The sequence below is a fragment of the Periplaneta americana genome, chromosome 16 (assembly GCF_040183065.1).
Source record: "Periplaneta americana isolate PAMFEO1 chromosome 16, P.americana_PAMFEO1_priV1, whole genome shotgun sequence".
Classification (NCBI taxonomy): Eukaryota; Metazoa; Arthropoda; class Insecta; order Blattodea; family Blattidae; genus Periplaneta; species Periplaneta americana.
Window position 1 is genome coordinate 100,902,038 of NC_091132.1, and position 27,255 is coordinate 100,929,292.

The following is a 27,255-nucleotide window of genomic DNA, read 5'->3' on the forward strand; positions in this document are numbered from 1 at the left end:
GTGATGGTAGCAGTACATCTAAGAAACGTAAAATAGATGATGTACAGTGATTGATGTTTCGGAAAGTGGAAAGTTAAATTGGTAAATGTTCAGTGCATCACTGCCACTTCTCAGCAAAGCCATATTATATTTTTGGTCCAAGGGAAATACTGTTCGTTGTTTATGGAAAAACTCTTATTTTTATGAATGTTTTTGTAAAAGACGAGTGTATTTTCTGGACCAAAAATACAATATGACGTTGCTACGAAGTGATGGTGGTGTTCTAAACCTTTTATGTTGAATTGAGTTCATATAACAGTAGATGGTATGTATAAGTGCATATGCAGATGCATCTTCGGATGTTTCAAACAATTTGTCGGTATGGTCAGATTGGTCAGATATTTGAAGTTCATTGGTGTTGCTAATATCCTGTATTTCCCTTTTTGTGATGCAAGTCAGCATTTGCGAGTTTTTAAATTACTCTATACGTAATTCTGCAACAACATGTTACATTGCAATTTTCCTTTTTTATAGCCCCTTATTATTACTTATTTAATATTTTTGCTATAAAATTCTTAGAGCTGTAGTCAGGCTCAGGCCCAGTGCAGCAAAATATTGGGGGGGGGGGGAATCGAGCTCAAATAAACTGATATTTTACTACTTCACAGGTACCTGTTTTAGAATGATAGTAACATACGAGGTGTGATTGGAAAGTTTTAAGATTGGGCTTGTAATTTCAAAATGGCAGTACTTACGGGCCATTATGATGGCTCTCCTTCAAAGTAAGCTTAGTCCTATTCTGACTTAACACACCGACTCTAACAGTGTGTCCACTTTTGGAAGCATTCCTGGAAATTTTCTTTCTTAAGAGTGTTAAAAACCCACTCAATATTTACCTGGATGTCTTCAATTGAGTAAAATTGGTTCTCTTTCAGCGAAAATTTCAATTTAGGAAACAAGTATAAATCGGCAGGGACTATATCAGGGGAATAGGGGGGTTGCAGAAACACAGGAATTTGGAATTTGGCCAAAAATTCCATGATTGAAAATGCACAATGAGTCGGTGCATTGTTGTGTTGGAGGACCCAAATCTTGTCTCGTCAGAGTGCAGGACTTTTCTTCCGCACATTTTCGCGCAAATGCTCAAGGACACTTTTATAGTATTTCTGGTAGACTATCTTCACCCTGGGGGCATATTCGTAATGCACGAATCGAAAAAAAAAAAAAAAAACAGCGACATTGTTTTCACATTCAACCAACATTGCCATGCTTTTATCAGTTGTGAAGAAACTGGAGTCTACCACTGCGATGATTGTGCCTTTGTTTCTGGGTCATACACATAAACCCATTATTCGTCGCCTGTAATTACTCTATTTAACAAATCTGGGTCATTTTCGGCCCGATTAATCAGTTCTCGGGACATTTGAAGTCAGTGTTGTTCTGCTCGTCTGACAACAATTTCAGAATGAATTTTGCGGACAATCAACACATGTTCAAATCTTCAGTTAAAATTGACTGAACCACGTAGAAACTTAAATTCAGTTCATCAGCCATTTCCTTATTGTAAGTCGACGGTCAGAACGCACTAAATCGCGAACTTTCGCAATGTTTTCGTTGTTTTTTAAGTGGAAGGCTGGCGGTCATCTTTGACTGATTCGCGACCATCTTTGAGTCTGTTTAACCTGATAAAAACATTTGACTGGCTCAGACATTTAACCCCAGAAGCTGGTTTTAAGAGTCTCCGAAGCTGATTTCTCGGTTTTAAAACAAAATTTGACCAAACTCGTCGTTCCGTTTTTTCATACATTTGCGAAATTGATAAATTTGCCAAGAACCGAAAACACGTCTTCACTCACCAGGCTGCCACTCTCTACTGAACAAAGATATCGCAGTGATCTTTTCAGGACGTTTCAAGGAGAAAACGAGCTTTCTCTTTCACACCCGCGGGAAAATCTAATGAGCAGTGGCGGCTCCAGTCTTAAAACTTTCCAATCACACCTCATATATTAAATTGTTTTGCATGCTACTTTTTTACAGTTTGGCTGTTAAATGTCTAAATATTATGCATATATTAGTTGGTGGGAGATACAGAATTTTTCCAGATCCATGGACGTAACACTACCCAATACTGGGCTAGTTGTAGTTATATTAGAGAGAACCTGTTGTTAAAAAATAAGAATGACACCACTGCTAACAAATGTTAACAGTGACAAACAATTTGAAGCAATATTAACTAAACTACTGCCACTGCCTCTGTCACTTCTACCATCACCATCACCATCACCACCACCACCACCACCACCACCACCATCACCACCACCACTCCCACTCCCACTCCCACCCCCACCCCACCACCGCTGCTGCCACCGCCACCACCACTGCCACTGCCACCACCACAACATAATTAGTCCTCAGTTCTTCGCTCATTTATTTGAATTAAAAATAAATTGCTTGGTCATTCATTTGAATTAAAATTAGATTGAATGAGAAAAACAAAATATATTTTTGCATGATTTTCATTTTCAAATTCAGTGATACTTCATTATGTTCATTTCTTCTTACAGCAGCCAGTGAGCAGAGCAGTAGTAAATCAGCCACAATTGAAATGTATGCACCTAGTAGTTATAACGAGACAGTGACTGGAGAAACACTCAGTTCAGTTTCAGAGAAGAGTGAGAGTTACTCCAATGGAGACAGCAACCAGGAATATTTGGTAAGTAACGTAATGTATTCAAAGTGTCGCGTTTCCAAATTTAGACTTAAAATATATTCATTTTTCTTTGTGTTTTTAAATAATGTTAATAATATCAGATGATATCCTGTGTAATTTCTATAAAATAAAAAAAGAAGAAATACCAATCTATATCACAGACACACTCATTGCTAAAACTCCACTTGTGAACGAAATTCCTCCATGGAAATGGGTGATTCCAGAACATAGCATACAAATTCCAGGAAATCATTCCAAAAATGATCCTCCATACATTCTTAAGTTAGATTCCATGGAACTACTCTGCAGTACATATAAGGATCACCTTCAGATTTATACAGATGGATCTCTAAATCCTAATAATGGAACATCAGGAGCAGGGTATTATATTCCAAAATATCAAGAAAGTTATTTCATACCATGTTCATCCTCCTCCAGTCTTGACACTGAATTGCTAGCTATTGATGCTGCTCTTCATTGTGTTACTCAAATTTCTGAAAAATCTATTTGCATACTTACCGACTCCAAGGGGGCTATATTTAATATAATTAAATATGAACCAAACCTATATGCACATAGAATTATTCCAATTCAGAAACAACAAAGTAAACTAAAAGAACTCCAAAAGGAAATAACATTTCAATGGATACCTAGTCATTGTGGCATATCTGAAAACGAGAAATTCGATAATATTGCAAAACAGGCAACATATTTGCAACCAACACCTCTTCAAGTGATATCTCTATCCAATGTTTTTGCTTCAGTAAAGTCTCATTTTACAAACCTATGGATCAACAATTGACTCTCTTCTGACAAAGGAAAAATTTTACAGTCTGTACAAAAGAAACCAAATGACCTGGAAATGTACAAAAACTTGCACAGACATGTTCAAACATTTTTAACAAGAGCCAGAACAGGTCACATTGTCACTCAATTGTACCTACACCGATTTCACATTTCTGATAATCCTACTTGTCTGTGGTGTAATAATTATGATGAAGATCTGGAACACATTCTTCTATACTGTCCATCCATAAACCACAAAAGAAATAAATTAAAATCACCAATACCAGTTGCAGAAGAACAGCCCTGCAGTATATATTGACTACACCCCAACTCTGGCTACTAGCAACAGGCATCTATAATGAACACCGATCAAAATACCCCTCATTTCTCGTGAAAAACAACAAATGAATAGACTATAGTGGACTTTATGTTGTCGGCAAACAGCTGGATACATTAAGAAGATTGATTGAAATAATATTATTTTGACCTCTCAAGTTATATCTCTAAATAACTTTCTACAGACTTTCAGCACGTACATTTTCCACCTGAATGATCGATTCACAATTGGATGAGGATGCTGGATTTTGAATCCGACAAAAAATCTCAGCGTTGTTTTCTTAAGAAAAAAAAGTAAAGTAAAGGAAACCACTTCATAAATTTATAATATCTGAAAGGACTGGTTAGATTTATTATTGTCAATTAGTGAATTAATTAATGATAGTGAGAAATGTTTTGTAAAGTATATAGCACAGTCAGCTTCAAATAATGATGTTTATGTGTCTTTTATTTTTAATGCTTTTAAGTAAAAGTAGGCTACTCAGAATTTAATTCAAAATTTCATGAGAAGTGGAAAAGCTGTAGAAAAAAGTTTTAGCAACGCCCAAAATTCAACTCTGTTTTTTATACATCATGATTACACAACTTTCAACACTGTATCACTTCGGAATATGTGTGATAAGAACTTCCTTGTGTTAAATTTTAACGTAACTTATTAACATGTTTCGACCTATTTTCGGTCATCTTCGGAACTGGTCGTTGTTGGCCTTGGCGCCTCTTGTTTCCTGTGTGGGTGTGTTCATAGTGTAGAGTCAAAAAGTGTATGTGTTTTGAAATTGAGTTGTGTGTTGAGAATATCGTTGGGGTGTGTTTTCGTGTGTCTGTATATTTCATATTGTTCTAGTGTGTTGAGTTTCTGGTTTTTTGGTTGGATGTGTAGTATTTCCATGTCTGTGTTGATGTCTCTGTAGGTGTGGTTGGCATTTGTGATGTGTTCTGCATATGTGGAGGTGTTTTGTAATTTCGTTATGGCTGCGATGTGTTCTTTGTAATGTGTTTGAAATGATCTGCCTGTCTGTCCTATGTAGAAGTTGTTGCAGGTGTTACATTTGAGTTTGTATACGCCTGTTTTGTTGTATTTGTTTGTTTGTCTTGTTTGTGTGTTGAGATGTTTTTGTAGAGTGTTATTTGTTCTGTATGCGATGTTGTAGTTTAATTTCTTGAATGAGGTTGCAATTTTATGTGTGTTTTTGTTTTCGTGTGTTAGTGTGATGTATATTTTGTGTTCTCGTGTTTGTGTTGTATTCTTCTGTTTTTTTGAGGTTTTGTTTTGTCTTACATATTATGTTGTTTATTATGTTGGGGTTGTATCCGTTTTCTTGTGCTATGCATTTGATTGTGTTTAGTTCTTCGTTGTAATCCTGTTGGTTCATTGGTATGTTGAGTAGTCTGTGTACCATTGTTCGGAATGCAGCTTGTTTGTGTTGTGTGGGGTGGTTGGATGTGCTGTGTATGTGTGTATGTGTGTTGTCTGTTTTTTAATTCCAGCACTTACTGTCCTTGCCTATGAATTTCGCCCTACTTCTGTGAAATATGAAATTCGTCATTATCATGTTTTAACTGATTACAGAAGCTCTCAACCTTATATGGATATTGTATACACATACAGCAGGGGTTCTCAACCTTTTTAAGATTGTGAGCACCCCACAGGCAATACTAAGTTAGTGAGCACCATAACAACGAATAGGTTTAATATATTGTGACTTTAATTCAAACACAATAATGTTACTTTTATTTACAACAAGAATTACTTTCTATAACTAAATTTAAACACTCCCGTCAACAATGGGTATTTCACTCCACACAGCAACACAGTATTCGTTATTGCACTCCATAGACGACAATAATAATTCACTTGGATTATTGAGAACAGCAATGTACTCCTAATCTCAACTAATGTTCACAAAGCACTATTTACGAAACAAAACTGTCAGTTCTCAGTTCACTGTTCATTTGCCATGGCTAGTTCTTGTGGCTCAATCACTCAAGTTTACTCAAGTTTACAGTATATCGAACCCAAGATTTCCAGAGACAGTCCGCTGAACTTCGAACTCAAAACTTCCAGCTGCGTTGCTTCCACCTGGATGCTCACTGCTGCTACACAGACTCACTCAAGTCGAACCCCGGTCTTGAAGGCTGCGTCACAAAAACTGACTGGCTTTCTGTCCAAACTAAACTGGCTGTCCAGCTCACTCGCGTCTTCTATTTATTGCCAAACCATAGTTCTGGAATGTATTGCATCGAGTGTCTTCCACCTGTTTCTCGCGGCTTCTGTTTCTGGACGATTCTCGGTCTCCCTCTCTCCCTTCGCCACGGGCCGCACCGCAGTGCTGGCCTTCCTCTCTCCCTGCGCACAGCTGCCAGGATCTTACAGCTTTCTCTCTTCTCTCCCCGCGCCTGCCTTCGCGAGCGCCCTCCCTTCTGCCGGACGTGTGTTCGACTCCCGAGGCAGCGAGAACTTTCCAGTGTGGTTGCCAGAATATGAACATATAAATAAATTAAATAAATAAAACATGGGTTTTTAAAACACTCACGAGGGTAATGAGATCCTTGAACTTCAACGTTATTCAAAATTTCAGTGACGTCCAAAGAGAAGACGCTTAGATGTGAATCAATTAATCATAATCGTGCTTTGTTCTTAAGATATTTCATAACTGAGAATGTTTTGTACGTGTAGATAGGTCGTCCCAAACAAAGCTAGACATCTGATAGAAACACTCTGCAGTATTTGTAGGTCTAATCTTTTTTTATGTCTTCGCTTTTCAAAGGCTATGAATTTCTCCTTTTAAAGCAAATACAGTGCTAAAATGGATTGGAGATCTATCAATTCAGTTTCTTATGAGCAGCCATATTATTCTCTTGAATAACCTTGATTTTTCTGGCTAATTCCACACTTAATTGAAAAGGGTTATACACCATGAAATACGGAAATGTGTATTGGGACGCAAAAATAGTATAACGTATGGATAGTCCACACCTGTGGAGTAAAGGTCAGCGTGTCTGGCCGCGAAACCAGGTGGCCCGGGTTCGAATCCCGGTCGGGGCAAGTTACCTGGTTGAGGTTTTTTCCGGGGTTTTCCCTCAACCCAATACGAGCAAATGCTGGGTAACTTTCGGTGCTGGACCCCGGACTCATTTCACCGGCATTATCACCTTCATTTCATTCAGACGCTAGATAAACTAGATGTTGATACAGCATCGTAAAATAACCCACTAAAATAAAAAAAAACGTATGGATAGGAACACTATTTTTTCTAGCTTGTATAACAAAATTTGCATTGAAAAGAGGACCTCATGAGCGTTTGTACTCGCGAGCACATTTTTACTCGCATAACAAGAGTACCAAATGTCATTAAAAGAGCACCAGGTTAAGAACATCTGGTATACAGTATGCAGGGCCAGATTTGTTTTGGTGAAATTCTGTAAAAATTGTTTGCGGAAAATAAACAAGTTTTTGTAATTATTATAGTTAGACATGTGTTAATATTTTTTAAAACATTAATTCATGACCTTTTTTAACCATAACACAATGTAATGTCATATTAATAAACTTTTTAACGGGATATTTGCCTAAAATAATGACTCTTGACTTAATTATTTCCATTCGCAGTTCCTAAATTTATTTTATGAACAAATCATCAATACAAATTTAATATTGAAGTGATTTCGGTAAAAGAAAGTTTATCTTTAGTTTTGTGTTTGAAGATCATCTCCAGTATTGCACTATTGTTTGGAGTGGAATCTTGTGCACTTGTTAGCTCAACACGTTGTATACGTATGTCCTTTATTTGTATTTGTTTTTCGTATGAATCACGCCTTTTCTCATGATTTGAAGAGAAACCATAATCAGCTCTTGTACTAATTACTACATTACTTGCACATTTAAATTATATTTTCACTTACAACAGGACCAAATTTCTGAAATTCCTTAGTCCAACACACAACACTAATTTCACGATTTCTCCTTATGATAGGCAGGAATATACTAAAGTTGTTTATCTTACCCTTTTCCTTACGTACTGGTACTCCCGTATTGAATTCTTCTTTATTTCCTTACAAATGAGCTTACAGTCACCTGTACATTTATTATTACCACTATATATATCCTCTGCCCTCTCATCAGAATTAATTACAGTACTTGAAATGTGTTAACAGTTTCCAGGTGATCTCGTTTATACCTACGGAAAGATTAGGAAAGTTAGTTATCATTGTTTGTGCAGGCTATTAAAGAAAATAATAGAATTCCATGCTACCTTCTTAAATGATGTACCTACCTGTTGGTCCTGCTTCTCTTGCAGCTGACTTTCTCATGTCACAATTAATATATTTCCAAAATAAATGCAACTTGGAAAACCACTATTTTTCACGTTTATCACGAATATGAAGATTTTTCGCAGAAATCCGCGAGAAATTTGTTGTTATAAACCAATAATTACATTTAAGATCAAACCTGACATACCTACTTCTAAGTCATTTATCGCGTTTATTGGTAATACAGTACTAAAACACCTGGTCCTGCAGCACTGCATATCACCATGAAATCATAAGAAACTATTGCAACCAGTATTCAGATATATATACCATAAACTCAGTTTTCTGAGCTGTTGACCTCACTTTTCAGCAGATGTGCTTTGTCTGTTTCTTCTTCATTGTCACATAAAATGCAGTTGGGAGAAAGACGATGCAGTGCAAATTAGTCATTCTAATAACAGCTAATCTAAACAGGGAAACTTTTGATTTTCTGAGTGCATTGAAAACTGTTTTTGATTACTGTGAAGCGACTTGAAACTCTATTTCTCATATGCCTTTCAGATTTGCTATTATTTATGCATGATCTTTCCTCTTGCTTTAATGTATATATTTTTATTTCAGGATATCATACTTTTCTGACAGAGAGACTAATTTTACAATAGTCAGTGTGGAAAATTATACCTCATATAACATAAAGAAATTGTTTGTAGTCACTTGAATTTGAAAATTAAACTGAAGAGATCGTGAATAATAACGTAATTCTCCCCTTCTGTCTCTCTCTCTCTGTATTACCGGTAACACAAGTAACAAATTGTGTGTTTCTTGTGTATTTTGCAGGAGGATGGAACAAAAGCTGCAGCAAGTACATACCTAATAGATCAGATGGAGTACCCATATCCATATCCTACATATGAGATGCAACATCAACCAAAACCTCATCATGACGAACAAGATGTGAGAAACACATACAACCATGGTGTAGATGGTGAGTAGTATGGCGTTATTTTTTATAACTAGGAGCTCAAAACGTTTACTAACTTACATTTCAAATTCAGCCATACGACATATTTCTGAAGTCAGAATAGAAAGAATAATACTGTATTAGAGTCTTATCTGACCTTGGAAGCATTTTCTAGACTGTTGATCACAAATGATATTTCCCCTAACCTAACATCTACAATTTTTTTTAAATACCAGAAGATTCATTGCAGGAAGTAGGACTGGACATTGCCCATATCGCCTGGGAGCACACAGAAAAATTCTGTCCCTTTATCATGGATTATACTGTGGCTACAGATGTTATTAATTTAAAATCCCAAATAATTTAATTTTTTTAACAGAAATCTACAGAAAATTCTGCAGTGCTTGGGAAAAGTGACATAAGTCAGTTTTCACAAACCTTTTTTGATAATTTATTGACAACTTACACTGGTTTATGTTGATTTGATTTTTTTTCTGTATGAATTATTGTAATAGGAGGAATATCTATGTATTTTTTTCCAAGCGAACAGATGTTCCGTAAGTTGTCAATAAATTATCAAAAAAGTTTTGTGGAAACTGACTTGTGTCACTTTTCCCGAGCACTACAGAATTCATATTTGAAATATTCTATAATTTGTTGTTATTGTTTTCTAATGGCAGGCATTTGACAATAAAGTCATTTGATCTCTTGCACTCCAATATTTTTCATAGATATTGTTATGGTCAGCCACTGAAGCACAGATTTTGAGGTGTTCCGAATCCATTTCTTGATCTGAATTGCATAATGAGCAGTTAGGGGACTGATATATTTCAATTCTATGCAGGTGCTTGGCCAAACAGTCATGGCCTGTTGCCAGTCTAAATGCAGCTACAGACGGTTTGCATGGTAAATCGGGAATTAACTGTGGATTTTGATGCAGAGAGTTTCATTTTTTCCCTTGAGATTGTGTTATCAAATTTTGTTTGTTGAAGTCTAAGTATGTAGATTTAATAAATATTTTCACAGAGTAATACGTAGATTTAGTAATAGGTCTGTAAATAGTAGTGCTGCCCTTCTTTGCTAAAGCATCCACATTCTCGTTTTTCAGGATTCCACAATGGGATGGTATTCATTGGAATACAATTCTTTTATTGAGTGTTATTAATTGAGAGAGCATTTTAGTTATTTCTGCTGTTTGAGATGAAGGTGTATGTCTAAAGACTATTGATAGAATAGCTGCTTTGGTATCTGACAATATAACTGCATTTTTTAATTTATTGATGTGGCATAGAAGATTCCTGAGTTTCAGTATCCCTCATCATGTATGCTCTTTCAATTTCTATGGTTTTCTTAACACATTTTTCTCACAAAGCTGGTAGAATGTCTTACGTATATTATCGCAAAACTGTACACACAGTATCACTTCTGGACAGGGTCACATTGTTGTTATTGTTCTTATTATTATTATTATTATTATTATTATTATTATTATTATTATTATTATTATTATTATTATTATTACCCCCCCAGTTTTTCCCAAACCAATTCAATAGAGTTCAGAGTACAATGGTAAGGGGGCAATCTGAGTATTTCATGACCATGGGCTCGTGCAATGTCATCAATAACAAATTACCGGTACCTCTTTATGTTGTTGTCCTTAATCTCTAGTAATACTGCTTTTACAGGGAATGGATTCGGAATATCCAAGTTTTGATCATTCATAAATCTTAGTATATCATCTTTTCTAGTAGATATGGTAGGGACCCTATATTTTAATCTGCTATGATAGTTCGCATTGCCTAAAACAATAACAAAATTTCTGCCAGGCAGATTCGGGGGACAATGTTTCCATAAGAATTTCGAGGTACAAATTAAAGATAAACACTGGAAAGACGCACTAAACTCCACTCTCCTCAAATGGCCCAGAAGAGAAGCTGTTGCAATGTTCCGCACTGCAGTAGGTCATGACTGTCTGGCTACTGCCTGGGTGTATTATCCAGCCTCCACTGCAAGCTCTGTGGATGTTCCGACACCATGGACTCAAACCACATTAAGACTTGTCCAGCACTTTCATCTGTCAGCTTCGTGGATAGGTACTGGGAGGCCAGAGAAGGAATGTAGCAGTGCTGACATCCTCTCCTTCATAGTTTCACTTGCACATTGTTCACTTTATTTCGTTTTCTTTCCTTTTAGTTTTTATCACCATTGTACGGCCAATGACTCTAGTCAAGTGCCACTGCATTGAATAAAAAAAAAGATTCGGGAGTAATTTATTCTGAAACCAGTTCTCAAATATTGGTGAATTCATTTCATCATGTGAATCAGCTAAGAGTCACCAATGTTTTTGATGATCGATACAAGCAATTAGGAAACCATCCATCCTTACTTCCAGCATGAAGTATCATAATTCTCTTACCCCGAGACATAGGCGCTGGAAGACAACACGAACAACTCCCATCGTCCCAACCCTTTCTTACCACATCGTGTGTGTCATACCAAGTTTCGTCTAAGAAAACTGTTTGGTGTCCAGCAGACCTTAGATTATTCAATTTATACAAATATCGATATCGCCATGCTACTGTTCTGGAAGACTCTATAATTTTACGCCTTTTGTTGAGCATGAGGAACAGAAACCAAGATTTCGTAAAATTTCCCGAAGACTAGTTTCTTTGTATGGAAATTGGCACTTTTTTTGTAGCTCGGTTAGAATTCAGCCATGGTTGGCAACTGTCCCTTCTTAAAAAAAAATTGTAAACTTCCCTACAAACTATATCGCAAGTAAAATTATCGATTTTTATAAATTTCTGCATTTTGTTGCGCTTCTTCTGAGGTGTTTTAGGTCCTCTTCTTACTATTTTACTGACACTTTGTCTACCCAGTCCTACCACCTTTGCAGTTTCAACTATTGGTCCCTTTTTTGGCAGAGAATTTTTAATATATTCATATAATTCGCTGAGATTGTTTCTTGAATACACCTGTGATCTGGCTGCTGCTAGAGCTCTGTTCACTGACAAACTCACTCACACTGAGAACATTATTATTATTATTATTAACACCATCTGAAACATTAACACTACTTGACGCACTATTTATTTCCCAAGGCCTCCACATGTTCGCATTTCACATCGAGACACTAGTCATTCATGTAAAACGTGGAGCAAACTAATTATTTATTTCGCAAGATATTGCAACCTCGGTTTTAGTCCACGTAGATTAGACAAGTAAGTGTCATTTTATAATGGAAGCAGCTTATTGGTTGCAACAGTGAAATTGGAGCGAGTGATTGGAGCAGTGACACAAGAAATTGAAAACAATAATACAATTAAATTTCAAAGTTATCACGAGGTCGCTCAAAGACCTGCCGAATGTTAAGCATGAGACCGATGGCTTTAAAGCGTCAGAAATTTGATCCAAGTGAATTAGTGATGGAGACTTCAACATTATTATTATTTATTTAATAGATTTATTTTTACTGGCAGAGTTAAGGCCATAAGGCCTTCTCTTCCACTCGATCAATATAAGATCAATAGCAAATATATAAAAATGACAGCAATATAGGAACAATATACAGTTAATAATAATGATGATGATGATGATGATGAGAAAAATGAAACAAGTTTAGTTACATGTACCTAATTCTAATTGTAAGAATTAAACAATTACAGCAATATGAATCGAAGTAATTATTAAAGTAATAGAGAAAATTCATATATTAAAAATAAAAATCATATACGGTATTAGAAAAATTATATTTCAAGAAAGCTCATAGTCTAAGCAGTCTATTTGACAACCGGATTTTGAAAGTAATCAATGTCTGACATCTCCTAAAGGTATGAGCTGTCAAGGCATCTAACTGTAGAAGATATTCAGTGGGAGGGAAATTGCCTACAAACTTTGAAGAGACAGAGTTACATGATGTAAATATTTACATATCTCCCAGAAAAAGCATGCTAAAGTTTTTATTCCTCTTTTAAATTCATCACCCTTGAACCTTCTAACTTCGAATTGGATAAGATAAGTTTATTAGCTCTAAGAATTACAATGAATTCATGATATCATCTGAATAAATAATAATAATAATAATAATAATAATAATAATAATAATAATAATAATAATAATAATAATAATAATAAATGTTATAACATAACATGTTATCTCAAATTGAATTTTAAAAAAGATTATATATATATATATATACGTATACTTATAAAATGAAGTTATTTTTAAAACTGTCTTATCTTTAGACATAAGTAATAAAATAAAATTTGGTATCAGCTCGTAGAATTGCTGGCAGATATAATGTAGTCATCTCTTCTCAGCCTTCTTCAGACCACAAGCTGTTTGCACCATATGTTTCTTCATCTTTTTCCTTTTCTTCTTTGGTAACCTCACCCAGGTACATGAAGCACATAAAAAGAAAGAAGAAAAAAAGAAAACTATTGTAATGTTAATTTTGTAACTTTAAAACTAGGATACTCATTGGTAGTAAATGGAATGTGAGAAAGCAAAATATGTTTTACTGTACTGATTTTTTAAATCTTCACTGGCTACTAGACCACCGAGGACTAATCGTGTTATAACACCACAGTAATACTTGTGACAAGAGAGTACAGTAAGTTATACACAATTTACATAACTCTGTTTGTTTCAGGTGCTAAGATACATTATACTGCTGGAAACCTTGCAGCAACACATCCTGTGGTGGATGGACCCTACTACAACATCTCACCCGATGCCCGCTACATTCCATATCCTCCACAGATCGAGTTCAGCCACATGGGCCAGCCTGTGATGCCTGGTACTGGTTCTTTGCGTCGCCCACAACATAGAGGCCCAGTGGTTCCGCCACCTGACGTGACAGTCTCTCACAACCCTCCCCTTTCGACACAGCAGCAGCAACAGCAACTACAGCAGCAACAGCAGCAGCAGCAGAATGGTCCTACAGCACCTACCCCTCTGCTATCAACATTCAATCCTACACTGAGCTATCCGGCTGCCATGGAGACAGAGGGCCATCTTGTGTGACTTACGCTCAAGCCAGTGTGAATGAGGACTGTGGGCTGGGCAGTGTCTGGAGTCTTGTCCTCGGATTGCTTAACTCTACTTTGAAACCATGTTTTCTTGCACTCGTGTGGAGGTTACAGTTTCTTAAGCCTGACAGAAAGACCAATATTGGCCTAAAATACTATAGAGATTATTGATATGGCATCAAGCTTTGTGAACGAAAGAAGAAAATGCCGATTCTCCTGATAAAAATAATAATTCTGATCAAAACATATTATCACTAAATGCTTCTTCTATGAGAGCAGCTCAGATCATCTGATAACAACCTGGTTACAATTCTGTTTTACTACTATACATTGATACAGGGCTTTATTTATAATTCTCGTCTGCTCACGTGGTCTTTTATACCTCGGCTACTAAGCGTACCACAGCTGTCAGCATCCATATTTCAACTCTGCTTCCCTCCCTCTATTGCCCAAAAATAATTTCATGTCTGAACCTATTCCCTGATGGTCTCACAGCAGTACGCATTTACTCGCGAAGTTACTTAACAGCTGATTCTAGAGAAACGCATTTTTCGTGTAAACGTTATTTTACATACGAACCAGCTCATTGTGCACCACGCAAAACAAAAAACACGAGCGAAAACCTACAGTTTTAACAGAGGGAAAACTAGACTAAATTGGCGCAAATCTTGAACATACGCGAACAAAGTCACAAAGTTTACAAAACAAATCCTTACATATTGGAATAAGTAAAAACATCACAAATGAAATGAGAAAAATTACAGTAGTGGAACAGTCGAATCAATTATAATATGTTTTCCCATACAATACCTGTTTAACCGAGAGAGGATATTTCCAGTATCTTCTATAATGTAAGATTGTACATAAGTTTTAGGAAGCAGAGTTCAAGTACGGGTGCCACTGGCTGTGGCACTCTTAGTAACCGAAATGTAAAACACTGTGAGAGTAGACAAGATTTATAAATAAAAGTCCTGTAATCGATTATTAAGAGACAGATAAAAAGTAAAGGTAATTTTTATCATCTCCACTAAAGAGTATGGTGTGTAAGCAAATACAGGTGACTTTTTTTTATTTCTAAGAAGTCAGTGATCAGCATCACATTGCTGTCGCTTTTACATTGAGAGAAAGCCATAGTGTTCATTTTATTAGCAGAATGTTATGACAAAAAGAAAAAGTTCCTTGCCTTCTGGATTATTCGAACCCAAGTTCTTCCTATTCACAGCCGCTATTTTACTAAAATAACTCGGATCCATATTAGGACACGCACACACAAACACATTGACATACAGATACAGTATATAATTTACCGATAATTATAATATGTGTAAAGTTATATAATATGATGCTCACATTATTAGCAGATAATTAATAAGAATTTCATTACGAATCACTTAATTGAGAATTATACTACAAAAAGTTTCTGTAGATTGACAAAACTTTGTTGTCAAAAGAGTTAATTTCAGATTCTTACATAAGTTTTCATTTTGCACTTAAACAAGTACCGGTAGATGATTCTAATAACCCTTGGCGTTGTTTCTTTGCTTTCAATTAAATCTGACAGTTAAATATTCTTGCAGTGATTGCCATACTACTTTCGCATAGGACGTCAATTTGAATTTAGTTTCATATAAACTTGAAACTTAATTTAGTTTATAATTATAAATATCATTTTAAAAAGTTAACTGTTGATTGATTTCACCTCACAAGTTGGGGTGAATCCGATCACATATTTATTTTCCCTATTTTATTGAATTCAGACTTCCAATGGGTGAAATCGAACACTATTTTGTGTTTTAAAAAAATGTATAAGTAAAATACATCAAATTTTAGTACAGCTTAACTTCTAAACTCATACAATACGGTAGGCCTATGTGTTAGAAATGTATAAAAGTATCTCCTTATTGATTCATTTAACATATTATATTCTGTACACAATCTCTCAAATATTACACATGTATAATTTCTACCTTAAATTAGTTTCAGTGATATACATTTTCAAACAGCGTGACTTACTACTCAATGTCGTGATCATTAATATTATTGAAAACATTATGTACCACGATTTCCATGCTCTGGCACAAACTTCCGAACAATTTGTTTTTTTATACCTCAATAGCATCTCCAATTTCTGGAAAGACAAAATAAACACTCCTATCAGCAACTTTCTTTCTTTAAAAAATCATAGGTATCATATGACATGTGTCATCATCTACACTGTCAGTTCTGCTGATAAAAATCTAATCCGCTTTTTTGTTAGGAATTTTACAATGGCAAAATCATTTTCATTTAGTTCTTCATTACTTTTTCCATTTTCTATATCTACTCCATTTTATCTTCTTGCCTGTTTATTCATCTTCATTTTCATCATCTTTGTCTTCTTATTGAGTGTCAGGTAACATGGAAGTAGAAACTGAATCCTGAGAGATTGCAGATTTCCCGTCATCAGCACTGTCATCATCATTTCCAATAATGTCTCTTACTACACTTCTTTTGCCTGGAGTTACGGGTAAGCATTTTGCTCGACGAGTTTTTATATTTGTTGATTCATCAAAACGAGTCTTTTTCAGTTGCATTTCAAATGATGCTGTCCAAGATCCTTTTCCTGAATGATTGTCACCTGTGTCTTGTTCTTCAGAAATCTGGACAATGATTGCATTGGGACAGAATGGAAGAATTCCTGTCTCCCTGAATTCAGACAAGGCATTAGATTGGGAATTCATGCCTATGTTTTTAAAGGCTCCCTTTGTTGTACCGGTATAGCTGCATGATCAGATTCATCCCACAAAATTGTTAGATTCTGTTTAGTGAAATGTAGCATCAAAATGACATAAGCTATGCACATGCAAATCAAAACTAGTACTTAAGACCCTTCTTAGAAAGTAAAAATATCATGATATGCCAATTTGACAACACTGATAAGTTGCAACAGGAGAAGTTATCTCAAGCACCACCTTCTTCGATAAATGCAGCACACATTATAAACTTATGTTGAAAAGAAAATGTTGGCTTAGTGCTGTGCAGCTAACCATTGTTGTAGACCAATTAGTTAAGGACAAAAAAGAAAAATCAGTTGCGCGATAATTGTTGTAGTGAAATGCGCACACTCATTATTCTTAAAAATGTGCAAATGATTGGATTCATCCCATTTTACAATAGTCTATGTTTAATAAGATTTTACTTTTTATTAAATAAATAGGATATTTTATTAAATTTTCCTCTGTGACGTTGCATTTACCATCCGAGGTTAAAACTCGACCTAGGGTAATAAAATCCGTAGATTAGCTCCTTCCAGAAAGGAAGTTTTTTTAACCTTTATAACAACAATGAAATTATTAAAAAAAAAAAGAACAAAGCATAATAGTGAGACTGATACCGTATATAAAGTAAAGCTAGGAAGTCTGTGTCGTAGATTTATGGCACGGAAAATAACTCTGATCCTTATAGAGGACTTCAGGCTAAATTTATCGACATTTATCATCCACATTGAATTTTGATGTTAAATAAAATAGGAGGTACTACTCCTTAAAAAAAAAAAAAAAACTTTAACAAAGAGGGCATAAAATAGGAGGTACTACTACTTTTAAAACAAAAAAAAAAAAAAAAAAAACTTTAACAAAGAGGGCTTGAGCTCAAAGTTTTCAATATTCCTGACATAAATTATATAATAATAATAATAATAATAATAATAATAATAATAATAATAATAATAATGGCTTTATTTAATCTGGCAGAATTAAAGCCATAGGGCCTTCTCGTACACTCAAGGAGGATTACGACTTGCTTACATAGTTGAACATACAACTAAATAATGAATATAGATTAAAATAACTACCTTAAATATTTTTTTTAAAGGTGGATAACTTACTATGAAATCTGTCATTGACCGTAGTATCCCATGTAGTAGAAATGCACCAAACTCTTACATTCCTTTGTAATTACTGGCAATTGTGGGAGTTAGATTTATTTTGCATCAGTATTATGGCGATGGTGGTGGTGGTGATGATAGCGATGATGCGATATTATCATCATCATCATCATCATCATCATCATCATCATCATTATTACAGTAAAACTTCATTTATACATTTCTCACATGTTTTTCACACTTATACGTTTTTTCTGAAGTCCTGGCAAATTTCCTATACTTTCCATGTGAATTTATTTCAGTTATACGTTTTTCTCACATACGTTTTTTTTCAGACCCCATAAAAACGTTTAAATGGAGTTTTACTTTAAGTACCGGTACTCAGCAAAAACCTTCCCCAGACATCATTTTTGTTCACTCAAATTCCACTGGGATTCGCAGGCTTTAAACATGGATCTTCAGCATGAAGAATTGATGCTGTAATTGTTCGACCATTTTGAGTCCTCACGATGAACTTGGGAAACTGTGATAGGTTGAAAAAATTGGTTGAAATCCAGCTATAATGGATGGGGAGATCATAATGATGACGAAACGATATCTCCCTTCTGGTTGGATGATCGTTTGCATCTGCTGAGGCTTGTGAAGGTGAAACCAGCAGCTGGCTGGTTGGCCTTAGCCCTTCATGGGCTGTGTGTGCCACGGATTAATCGTTTGACTAATATAAGTTAAGACAAGCCTTTTATACTGCTTAACTTCTTCTTCTCCTTCACTAACCCATTATGCTGCTAAGCATCTGGGTGCCTCTTTCTATCCTACTCTTCCACTCCTTTTGGTCTTGACTCATCCTCTTCATCTTACTCCTCATCTTTCCGTTTCATTCTATTATGTCATCCCATGTATTACTTGGCTGGCCTCTTTCTATTTTGCCCTCAATCCGAATTTCTATCATTTGCTTTAACTTCTTGTTTTCGCACATGTTCAAGCCATTTCAAATGACACTCTTCTACCACCTCATGCTCAGCCTTCTCCTGGCTTGCCTCCTCTCATATTCTCTCATTGTGTATCCGATACCTTCTAGTTTTACCAATGTTCTTCTTGGTTGGTTGGTTTCTAATGCCAGGCGTTTGACAATAAAGTCATTTGACCTCTTGCACTCCAATATTTTTCAAAGATATTATCATGGTCAGCCACTAAAGCACAGATTTTGAGGTGTTCCGAATCCATTTCTTGGTTTGAGTTGCACAATGGACAGTTAGGGGACTGATATATTCCAATTCTATGCAGGTGTTTGGCCAAACAGTCATGGCCTGTTGCCAATCTAAATGCACTATAGACGATTTTCGTGGTAAATCTGGAATTAATTGTGGATTATGATGCAGAGAGTTCCATCTTTTCCCTTGGGATTGTGTTATCAAATTTTGTTTGTTAAAGTCTAAGTATGTAGACTTAATAAATCTTTTCACAGAGTAATACGTAGATTTAGTAACAGGTCTGTAAGTAGCAGTGCTGCCCTTCTTTGCTAAAGCATCCGCATTCTCGTTTCCCAGGATTCCACAATGGGATGGTATCCATTGGAATACAATTCTTTTATTGAGTGATATTAATTGAGAAAGGATTTTAGTTATTTCTGCTGTTTGAGATGAAGGTGTGTGTTTAGAGACTATTGATAGAATAGCTGTTTTGGAGTCTGACAATATAACTACATGCTTAAATTTATTGATGTGGCATAGAAGATTCCTGAGACTTTCACTTATTGCAATGATTTCTCCATCAAAACTTGTTGTTCCATATCCAAGAGATCTATAAAGTGAGAAGAGATAGCACGTAACACCTGCACCGGCACCTTGTTCTCTGGAGATCAAGGATCCGTCAGTGTATAAATGAAGCCAGTTTTGTGGAGGGTACCTAATATTAATTGTCTCTAAAGACAATTGTTTTAGTATTTCAATGTTTACTTCTGATTTCAGTATTTCTTCTGTTAAATTTAGATTATATTCTATATTTAATAGAGTTAAAGGGTTTGGTTTAATTTGTAAGTTTTCTTTTAAATTCAGGACGTTGATTTTCTGTTTTAATTCTTGAACAATGGATATGAAACTTTTTTGAGTTTTCAATCTACAGAGAGGACTGTATGAATGCTAATTGTTTCCTGGTAATCTGATAAGTTTTTCATATTGAATCAGTGCTTTTTCTTCTGTTGTCATTTTGATGCTGTTAATATTAGTGAGGAATCTCATAGAATCTATTGGAGTTGTTTTGATTCCACCAGTAATGAGTCTGAGAGCTTGGTTTTGAACTTATTCTATTTCGTTTATGAAAGGTGAAGTAATTAAAATTTCTCCGCAGTATGTCAGCACTGGCTGTATAAACATTTTGTATGTAGTGTTCAAAGTATTCCTAGAGCATCCCCATTTCTTTCCTGCTAGTCTTTTTAGAAGGGAGAATCTTTTACGAACTTTTTCAGAAACGTATTTCAATGGTTGCTCCATGTTAACTTACTATCGAAAATAACTCCAAGATATTTGGATTCATAAGTCCTAGGAACGTGTTGGCCATTGTATTGGATATTGAATTCTCTTTCTTGTTTACCAAGTGAAAATATTTGGTAGTTACTTTTGCTTAAATTGAGTGTCATCAAATTTGATGTATTCCATTCATGTACCGGTAGTTGATTTAGAGCTTTAAGAGCAGAATTTTTAATTTTGTCTCTATGTCTGTAAGATCCGGAAGTCCACAAAACTATATCATCTGTTCTTCTAATATACTTCATCCCTATAGCTTGGAACTTATTAAGGTGTATATTCTCAAGTGGTAAACTTTCTGTGCTGTATAGCATAATAGGAACAATAATTTAATATTGTAAGTTGCATTTTAGTTCTTACACTAATCTCCTTCATGCCTACTAATGTGCTACTCATTTGTGTTGAAGCTGCTTCTTCGTCTGATTCACTACCTTCTGATCAATTTTCCCATCACCACTTAAAATGGTGCCTAAATATTCATGTTTCAAATTTTTCTGACATGTTATACGAGTATTTAGGGCTTTGTTTTGTCTGTCCTTATTAACCCATATAACTTTACTATTTTCAGTGCTAATCTGCATTCCTTTTCTCTTCAGCTCTTCATACATTCCTTCACCATTTTCTGCAATCTCTCGTATATAGGCTATATCATCAACATATCGCATGATTGAAGACAGGCCTTCAGGGCTGGGCAAAATACTGACATCCAAGTATTTCAAATACAAATATAAAATACTTCAAAGAATAGTATTTGAATTACAAATAGAAAATACTTTTAAAAAATTAACCAAAATACATTTGTATTTCAAATACTCGATACAATATATAAAGAAAGAAGAATATTACTGAAAATCTAAAGTATTATATTAACATTAAAAGTATTTTTATCTCGAAGTTTTATATAAACTCTGTAACTGAACATTCTTCCTTTTCCCAGTCAGGAATGAAATTATGCTACATATGAAAAATTACTGCTCCCTTTAAAAAAAAAAACAGTTTCTCAAAAAGTTCTTCGGATAAGGATCCCCTTGCTGAAGAATGAATGAATCCTGCAAAACAGAACAGTCTTTCTACAGACGCAGAGGAACACAAACTTGTATTATACTTTATAAAAGCTTGTTTCACTGTTGGGTAATTCTCTAGAGAGCACAGGGTTGTCCCTTTGCCATTGAAGAATTGTATGAGCTCATACTCCGCTGTAAACAAGTTCTTTTCTTTTTGCTTTTCAAAGTCTGTTGTACTTGAGTTGAAAACATAAAAATTGTTTTCATCGTCTTCATCATCTGAACTGACCAAAGGTGTAGCAGAGAACTGCTCAGCTGATTTCAGACACATATTCTGTATCCTCTTCTTATCATTTGATGAGGCAGTGTCAGGTAGCCATCTCATCTTAAATGATGGATGGAAGCAAGCTGCCAAAATACCTCAATTTGCTTCTGGATCAGATCAAACTTCACTTTAAATCTTGATGAAAGCGAACTTATTAGGATTGGAGTTACTTGGAATAGATGGCGTAGATTACTAGATAACAGAATATGTAATCTGTTTTTGAGGGAAGTTAATGTGGCCGAAAGTTGGCCGTAATAGCACGTCTTCTCATTTTGCATTAAATCAAGGGCTGTGGCAGTGGGTTTCAGAATTGCACAATATTCTTCAAGGTACTGAAACTCAACATCTTTGAAAATTGGTAATCCCATTTTTTTCACATATACTGTTTATATCATGTTTGAATTGCAATATTTGAGAGATTGCGCCATAAAAAGAATCTCATCGAGTTGGGCAAGGAAACTTTAATGAATATTTCAAGACGCCTGATATAATATCTGAGGATTTGAATCTCCTAGACGTATTCCATAATGCTGAACATTTAGCAAGTGTTGGGTGATGGATCCTTGATGCTGTTGGAGATTTCTTTATGGCATTAAGGAAATCAGTTTTGGCAAGAAAACTAAGTGTATGGCTAGCATATTTGAAATGAGTAGGCAAATAAGACGAAAGTTCATTCTTCAAATTCAAATCCAAAACTTGAAGGACAAGAAGAAGAAAGTATGTTGAGTATTTGAAATACAAAATACATCAATGTATTTAAATACAAAATACTTTCGAAAATCCTTACAAATTACAAAATACAAATGCATTTCAAATACTGCCCAGCCCTGCCTATACTGGGCCATAGCCTCCACACATGTACTACCTATATTCGTTCTGTACTTACGCTGCTTGGTAATCTCATCCATTAAAATGCTGAACAGGAGTGAGCTGAGACTACCTCATACTGCTTGCTTATTTCTTTTGTATTATTTTTACGTGTTGCCTTGGTTATACAATTTCCAAGGAGTCGGAGACTTACAACGTAGTACACTAGGTACACTCTAATGAACTGAGCTTACCCAGAATGAAAATAAGAATGTTCCTGCTTTTTTCCGCATCATTCGGACTGGATAATTCGAAGTTGAAGTGACTATTAAAAGAAATCGAATTAGACAAATTTAAATTATTTTCCTACTTTCCACGCCAGAGGCATTTTGATTTAAATGTACCAATGTTTTTGGAGATAAATGTTCCAAACCAATCAACTAAATTTCTGGAGCCCCTATGGTAATCATACCCAGTACTTCTTGTATAAAAATCAGTGCAGTACAGTAAGAACAAAAAACTATTTACGCAGAATTTTGTACAACATTGTCAAAATAAAGACATTCAAAGTTTTTTTTTTTTTTTTAACTTCATACTTTTATTTGTTTTCAGCATTTAATCTTTGATTCATGCAAAATTCTTCAAGTTTATTGAGTGATTGGAAAAGTGTTTTATTCGCATTTTGTTGTCCTTCAACATAGCACTTTAATTCCTGTATGTGGTCCATGGCCTAGGTGATTGTAGACAGTGGTTTCTCGGGATGTTCTGGCCCTTTTTCATCTGAAAACAGGGTGACAGTCTGCTCGCGGTATACTGCGGGCTGATTTTCGTAATTACGGAACTGAATTTTGTTGGATTTCATTTCGAATTATTAAAAAAAGAATCGAACAAGCGGGCGACTTTTTAAGATTGCATTGTAGGTGTATAGAAATGTCAAGGGGCCGCATGAAAAGTTCGAATTATTCACGATTTCGAATTAGACAAGTTCGATTGTATTAGCTTCTTTTGTAAGTCATCCCTGCACTTCCTAACTGTTAGGATGTAACTTCAAATGTTTGTTTGAAATAATGCTCCATGACTGTAAATAACAAAGTATAGCACCGGTATTTATTTTTACATCTGAATTCTTTCGCAAATTGGCAAATGATTATTTGTTAGTTTGTGATGATTAAAGCTATTGAAACAAACATATGATGCAATATTTGCTTACACTTCTGGACACGAATTTTATTATTAAAAATGATTTGATCAGAATCAAACACCAAGTGCAAGAAACTGGTTTGTAATATATTGTTTCGTTTTTCGTTTTGTTTTTTGTATGTGTGTGTGTGTGTTTTTTTGTTCTTTTGTTTTCATGAATTTGTTTCTAAGTGATGAGGCATCTGAGAGGATATGACTGATACTGCAAGCAGAGATTAAATATCTTTAAATTATATGTATATTCTACAACTGGCTTCAGATGGGTGAATGACGAACAGTCAAGTATCCGACATTAGCAAAAAACAAACAAACAAAGAAAAACCAGTAACTTACATATTTTAAATCAGAAGATTTATTTCCATCCATGAGTAGTCTCACAGAAATAATTTCACACTCACATTATATGCACGGAGAATATGAAGGACTGTTGGAAATGACTTCTAATTATATTCCTAACAGCTTTGAATTCTATTGAATCTTTCAATTTTTTCATGCATTTACATTCGATAGAAAGTGAGTTTCAATCATAAAGCCCTTTAAAAACAACTTGTTTTTAATCAATTAGTTGTGCATGAAATACAACTAAATATTTCTCAGGTAAATTGTCTGGATCACTGTCAAACATTTGAAACATTTTCAACAATGGGAAAGTATATTAAAACTAAAATTTAAAAATACTTATTCCCTGCTTGCTTTTGTTAAAACCAGACATTGCCAGTGAACAAAAAATAATAAACTTCATAATCCGATGCCAAAGTAAACCTAACGCCAACAATGTACGATAAGGCTTCCATGCTGGACGTTGTGATGCTAAGTGACGCGGCAGCAGTTCTTCCAATTACGCACTTGTTTCAAGATCTGCACTACAATGTTGGAAACGGTGCTACTATAAACTACTACCCAGTGAGAGACTAGGGCTGTCGATCGATATATTTAGTTATTACTTAGTTTATTAATCAGGGATTAAACATAGGGCCTAATGTGAAATTGGATGAGTATCAGCTCGTGTGATATGTGAGAAATGTTTCTGCCTCCTCTGACCTCATTGAATCAAGTTCGGAGCCCGACCTCATCTCCTTCAACACTCGATGCAGCCCTAGAAGATTGCACTGACATATTACTTGGCTAAGGCGAACACTACAAAGTGATTCACAATTGGTGACCGTCCTATGTCGTGGCAGTGTCGATGAAACATAACCAAATAAACCGTCTTAACAGTATGGAAGTGTATGTTGGAACTCTTCAGGGAGAGGAATGTGTGCGTGTACAGTGGGGAGGGGTTTTATTGTGGGTGTTGACGCTCAATGACCTTCTAATAAATTAGAAGCAGACGAATTTTTCATAAAGACTGAAAATATAAATAAAAAAAGAGAGAGTGAGAAGCAAATGATTGAACATATTGTAAACAGTTTTTCCGTGTTATTCATAATGTCTTTTGATCTCAATTTTCTTATTTGTACTTAACAATGTTATTACTTGTCGACGTGGTGACTGGTGGAGCTGATCTGCTGCCGCGTGGATGAAAGCTGTCTGAACTCTATACAGCTCAAACATTTTCACTTTGCTCTGTCTGTGTGTAGTAATGTTGTAGAAGGTCTATTTTCTAACGATTTTTCGTAGCCACAGTGCAGCCAACTTGACAAGTTACATAGCAACTTGACGAGTTTGCCATTGAGTAAATTATTGATCATTATTATTATTATTATTATTATTATTATTATTATTATTATTATTATTATTATGGTTATTCTTACAATTAACGTTGCATTTTTTTGTATTATTTTACTGGCATAAATTAAACAACCAAAGATTATTATAAACATATGGACTAAGATAAGAAAACAATACCCATCCGGACACAGGGCTCAACTGTATGTATCGGTAGTCCATAACCGTAATGCCATAGTTGTCTGTGAATAACTTGCAAATGTTGTATTTAAGATTTCTAGTTAAAGAAGTTCACATTCCTCATGTATCAATATTATGTTAAAAGTTTGGATTGCCAAACACCTGCCTGGCAAATGAAGCATACTATCTTTTTATAGTTGCAAGAATGTAATTACATAAAATATGTAGACCTGATGTATATAAAGATGTCGATGTTAATGGAAGTTTTGATTCTTTATATTTGTCGAATGTTGCTGTTCAGTCATCCAATCTAAGTCTCTGACATTTGAAGATAGGCTTTATCTGTCATTCAGGCTGTTTTGTACAAAGCACAAGTGTAAACAGTTTGATAAACTCAAAACGAAGCTCTCGTGCTGTATTTTGTGCTTGAAGTTATAACTTTTATTTTCCCGAAAAATACGAACCTAGTAGCAGAATATCAGTTTCACGTACTCTCTAATTTTCTAATTTTCTTTTGGTACGCCTCACTTTTATGTTATTACACAGAAGAGCTTTTGTTTTAATTTGTCACTCTGTATTCATCTGTCTTAGCTCGTTTCGAAATTCAGAAGATACAGTTTCATCAAGACTGTCTCCAATACTTAGACCTTAATACAGAAACAAAGATGGCCGCCACTGCGGTCCACACACACACACACACACACATATATATATATATATATATATATATATATATATATATATGTATAATATATATATAGACGATTCTGCCATATCCTTATGTCAAAATAGTTATATTTTTAGTATTTATTAAGTTGAATTACTAAATTTTGTCTTAAATAAACGTCCAGCATTAATTTATGAGCAATGTTACATTCAATTTCAATGGCGAGACAACAAGATAAGTACGGTATGAGTAGAAACATATTGCTATAAAGTTATGAACTTTACAGTGCAAATGCAACCTGAAAATAGTTTTCATACCCTGAACTCCGTATAAGTCACTGCAGTAAATGCAAATGTTAACTAACAGTTGTTGGGCATACAAAAGAATACTGTTACACATACTCAAAATCAGTAACACAAACAAGGTCAGCCAATATGAGGCCTACTAGGTCTACAGCTACTGCTGCTGCTAAATCAGCTTATATTCTATATTTTTAATAGGTGGAAGTTGGCAACCTAGGGTCCTTAGCCTAATTCGTCCTGAATTTCAATTCTTTATGTTTTGTCACTTTTAGACTTAGGCCTAACTCTTCATGACTTCTTTTCATTTTTCTCGATAATTGGTTTGAAAAGTTTTTCCCCCGTTCAGTACCTTTGTACAGTTATTAATGATGGAATTTCTTCTACACTGTCATCTTTCATATTCAAGAAAATAACATAGTTACACAAATGAAACTGCACTTCTTTCCTGAACATCACTTTGAAACTGATAAAAAGTGCTAATAATGCCCCTTTTACACCATTCTCTGAAACCTTCTCTCTACATCTGTTCCCCCATTCCGTTGATGTGGATTCTTTCTGGGTGCTAGAATGACTGACAGTACAATATGAAGGTTGGTTAGGAAATATGGTTGTTTAGGCGTCATTGGTGAGATTCGAAATTTCCCGAGAAATACGAAAAGCA

General features: G+C 35.0%; 1 protein-coding gene across 1 annotated transcript in view; it reads left to right on the forward strand.

Annotated features, from left to right (window-relative positions):
• sns (sticks and stones) overlaps positions 1–26,324 on the forward strand; it is a 116,246-nt gene extending 89,922 nt beyond the window's left edge. The window contains exons 16-18 of the mRNA XM_069812584.1: positions 2,544–2,692; positions 8,900–9,047; positions 13,676–26,324. Coding sequence (XP_069668685.1) covers positions 2,544–2,692; positions 8,900–9,047; positions 13,676–14,049 — 671 coding nt within the window. The 3' untranslated portion in view covers positions 14,050–26,324. The remainder of the gene's footprint in view (positions 1–2,543; positions 2,693–8,899; positions 9,048–13,675) is intronic.
• Positions 26,325–27,255: the final 931 nt, after the last annotated feature.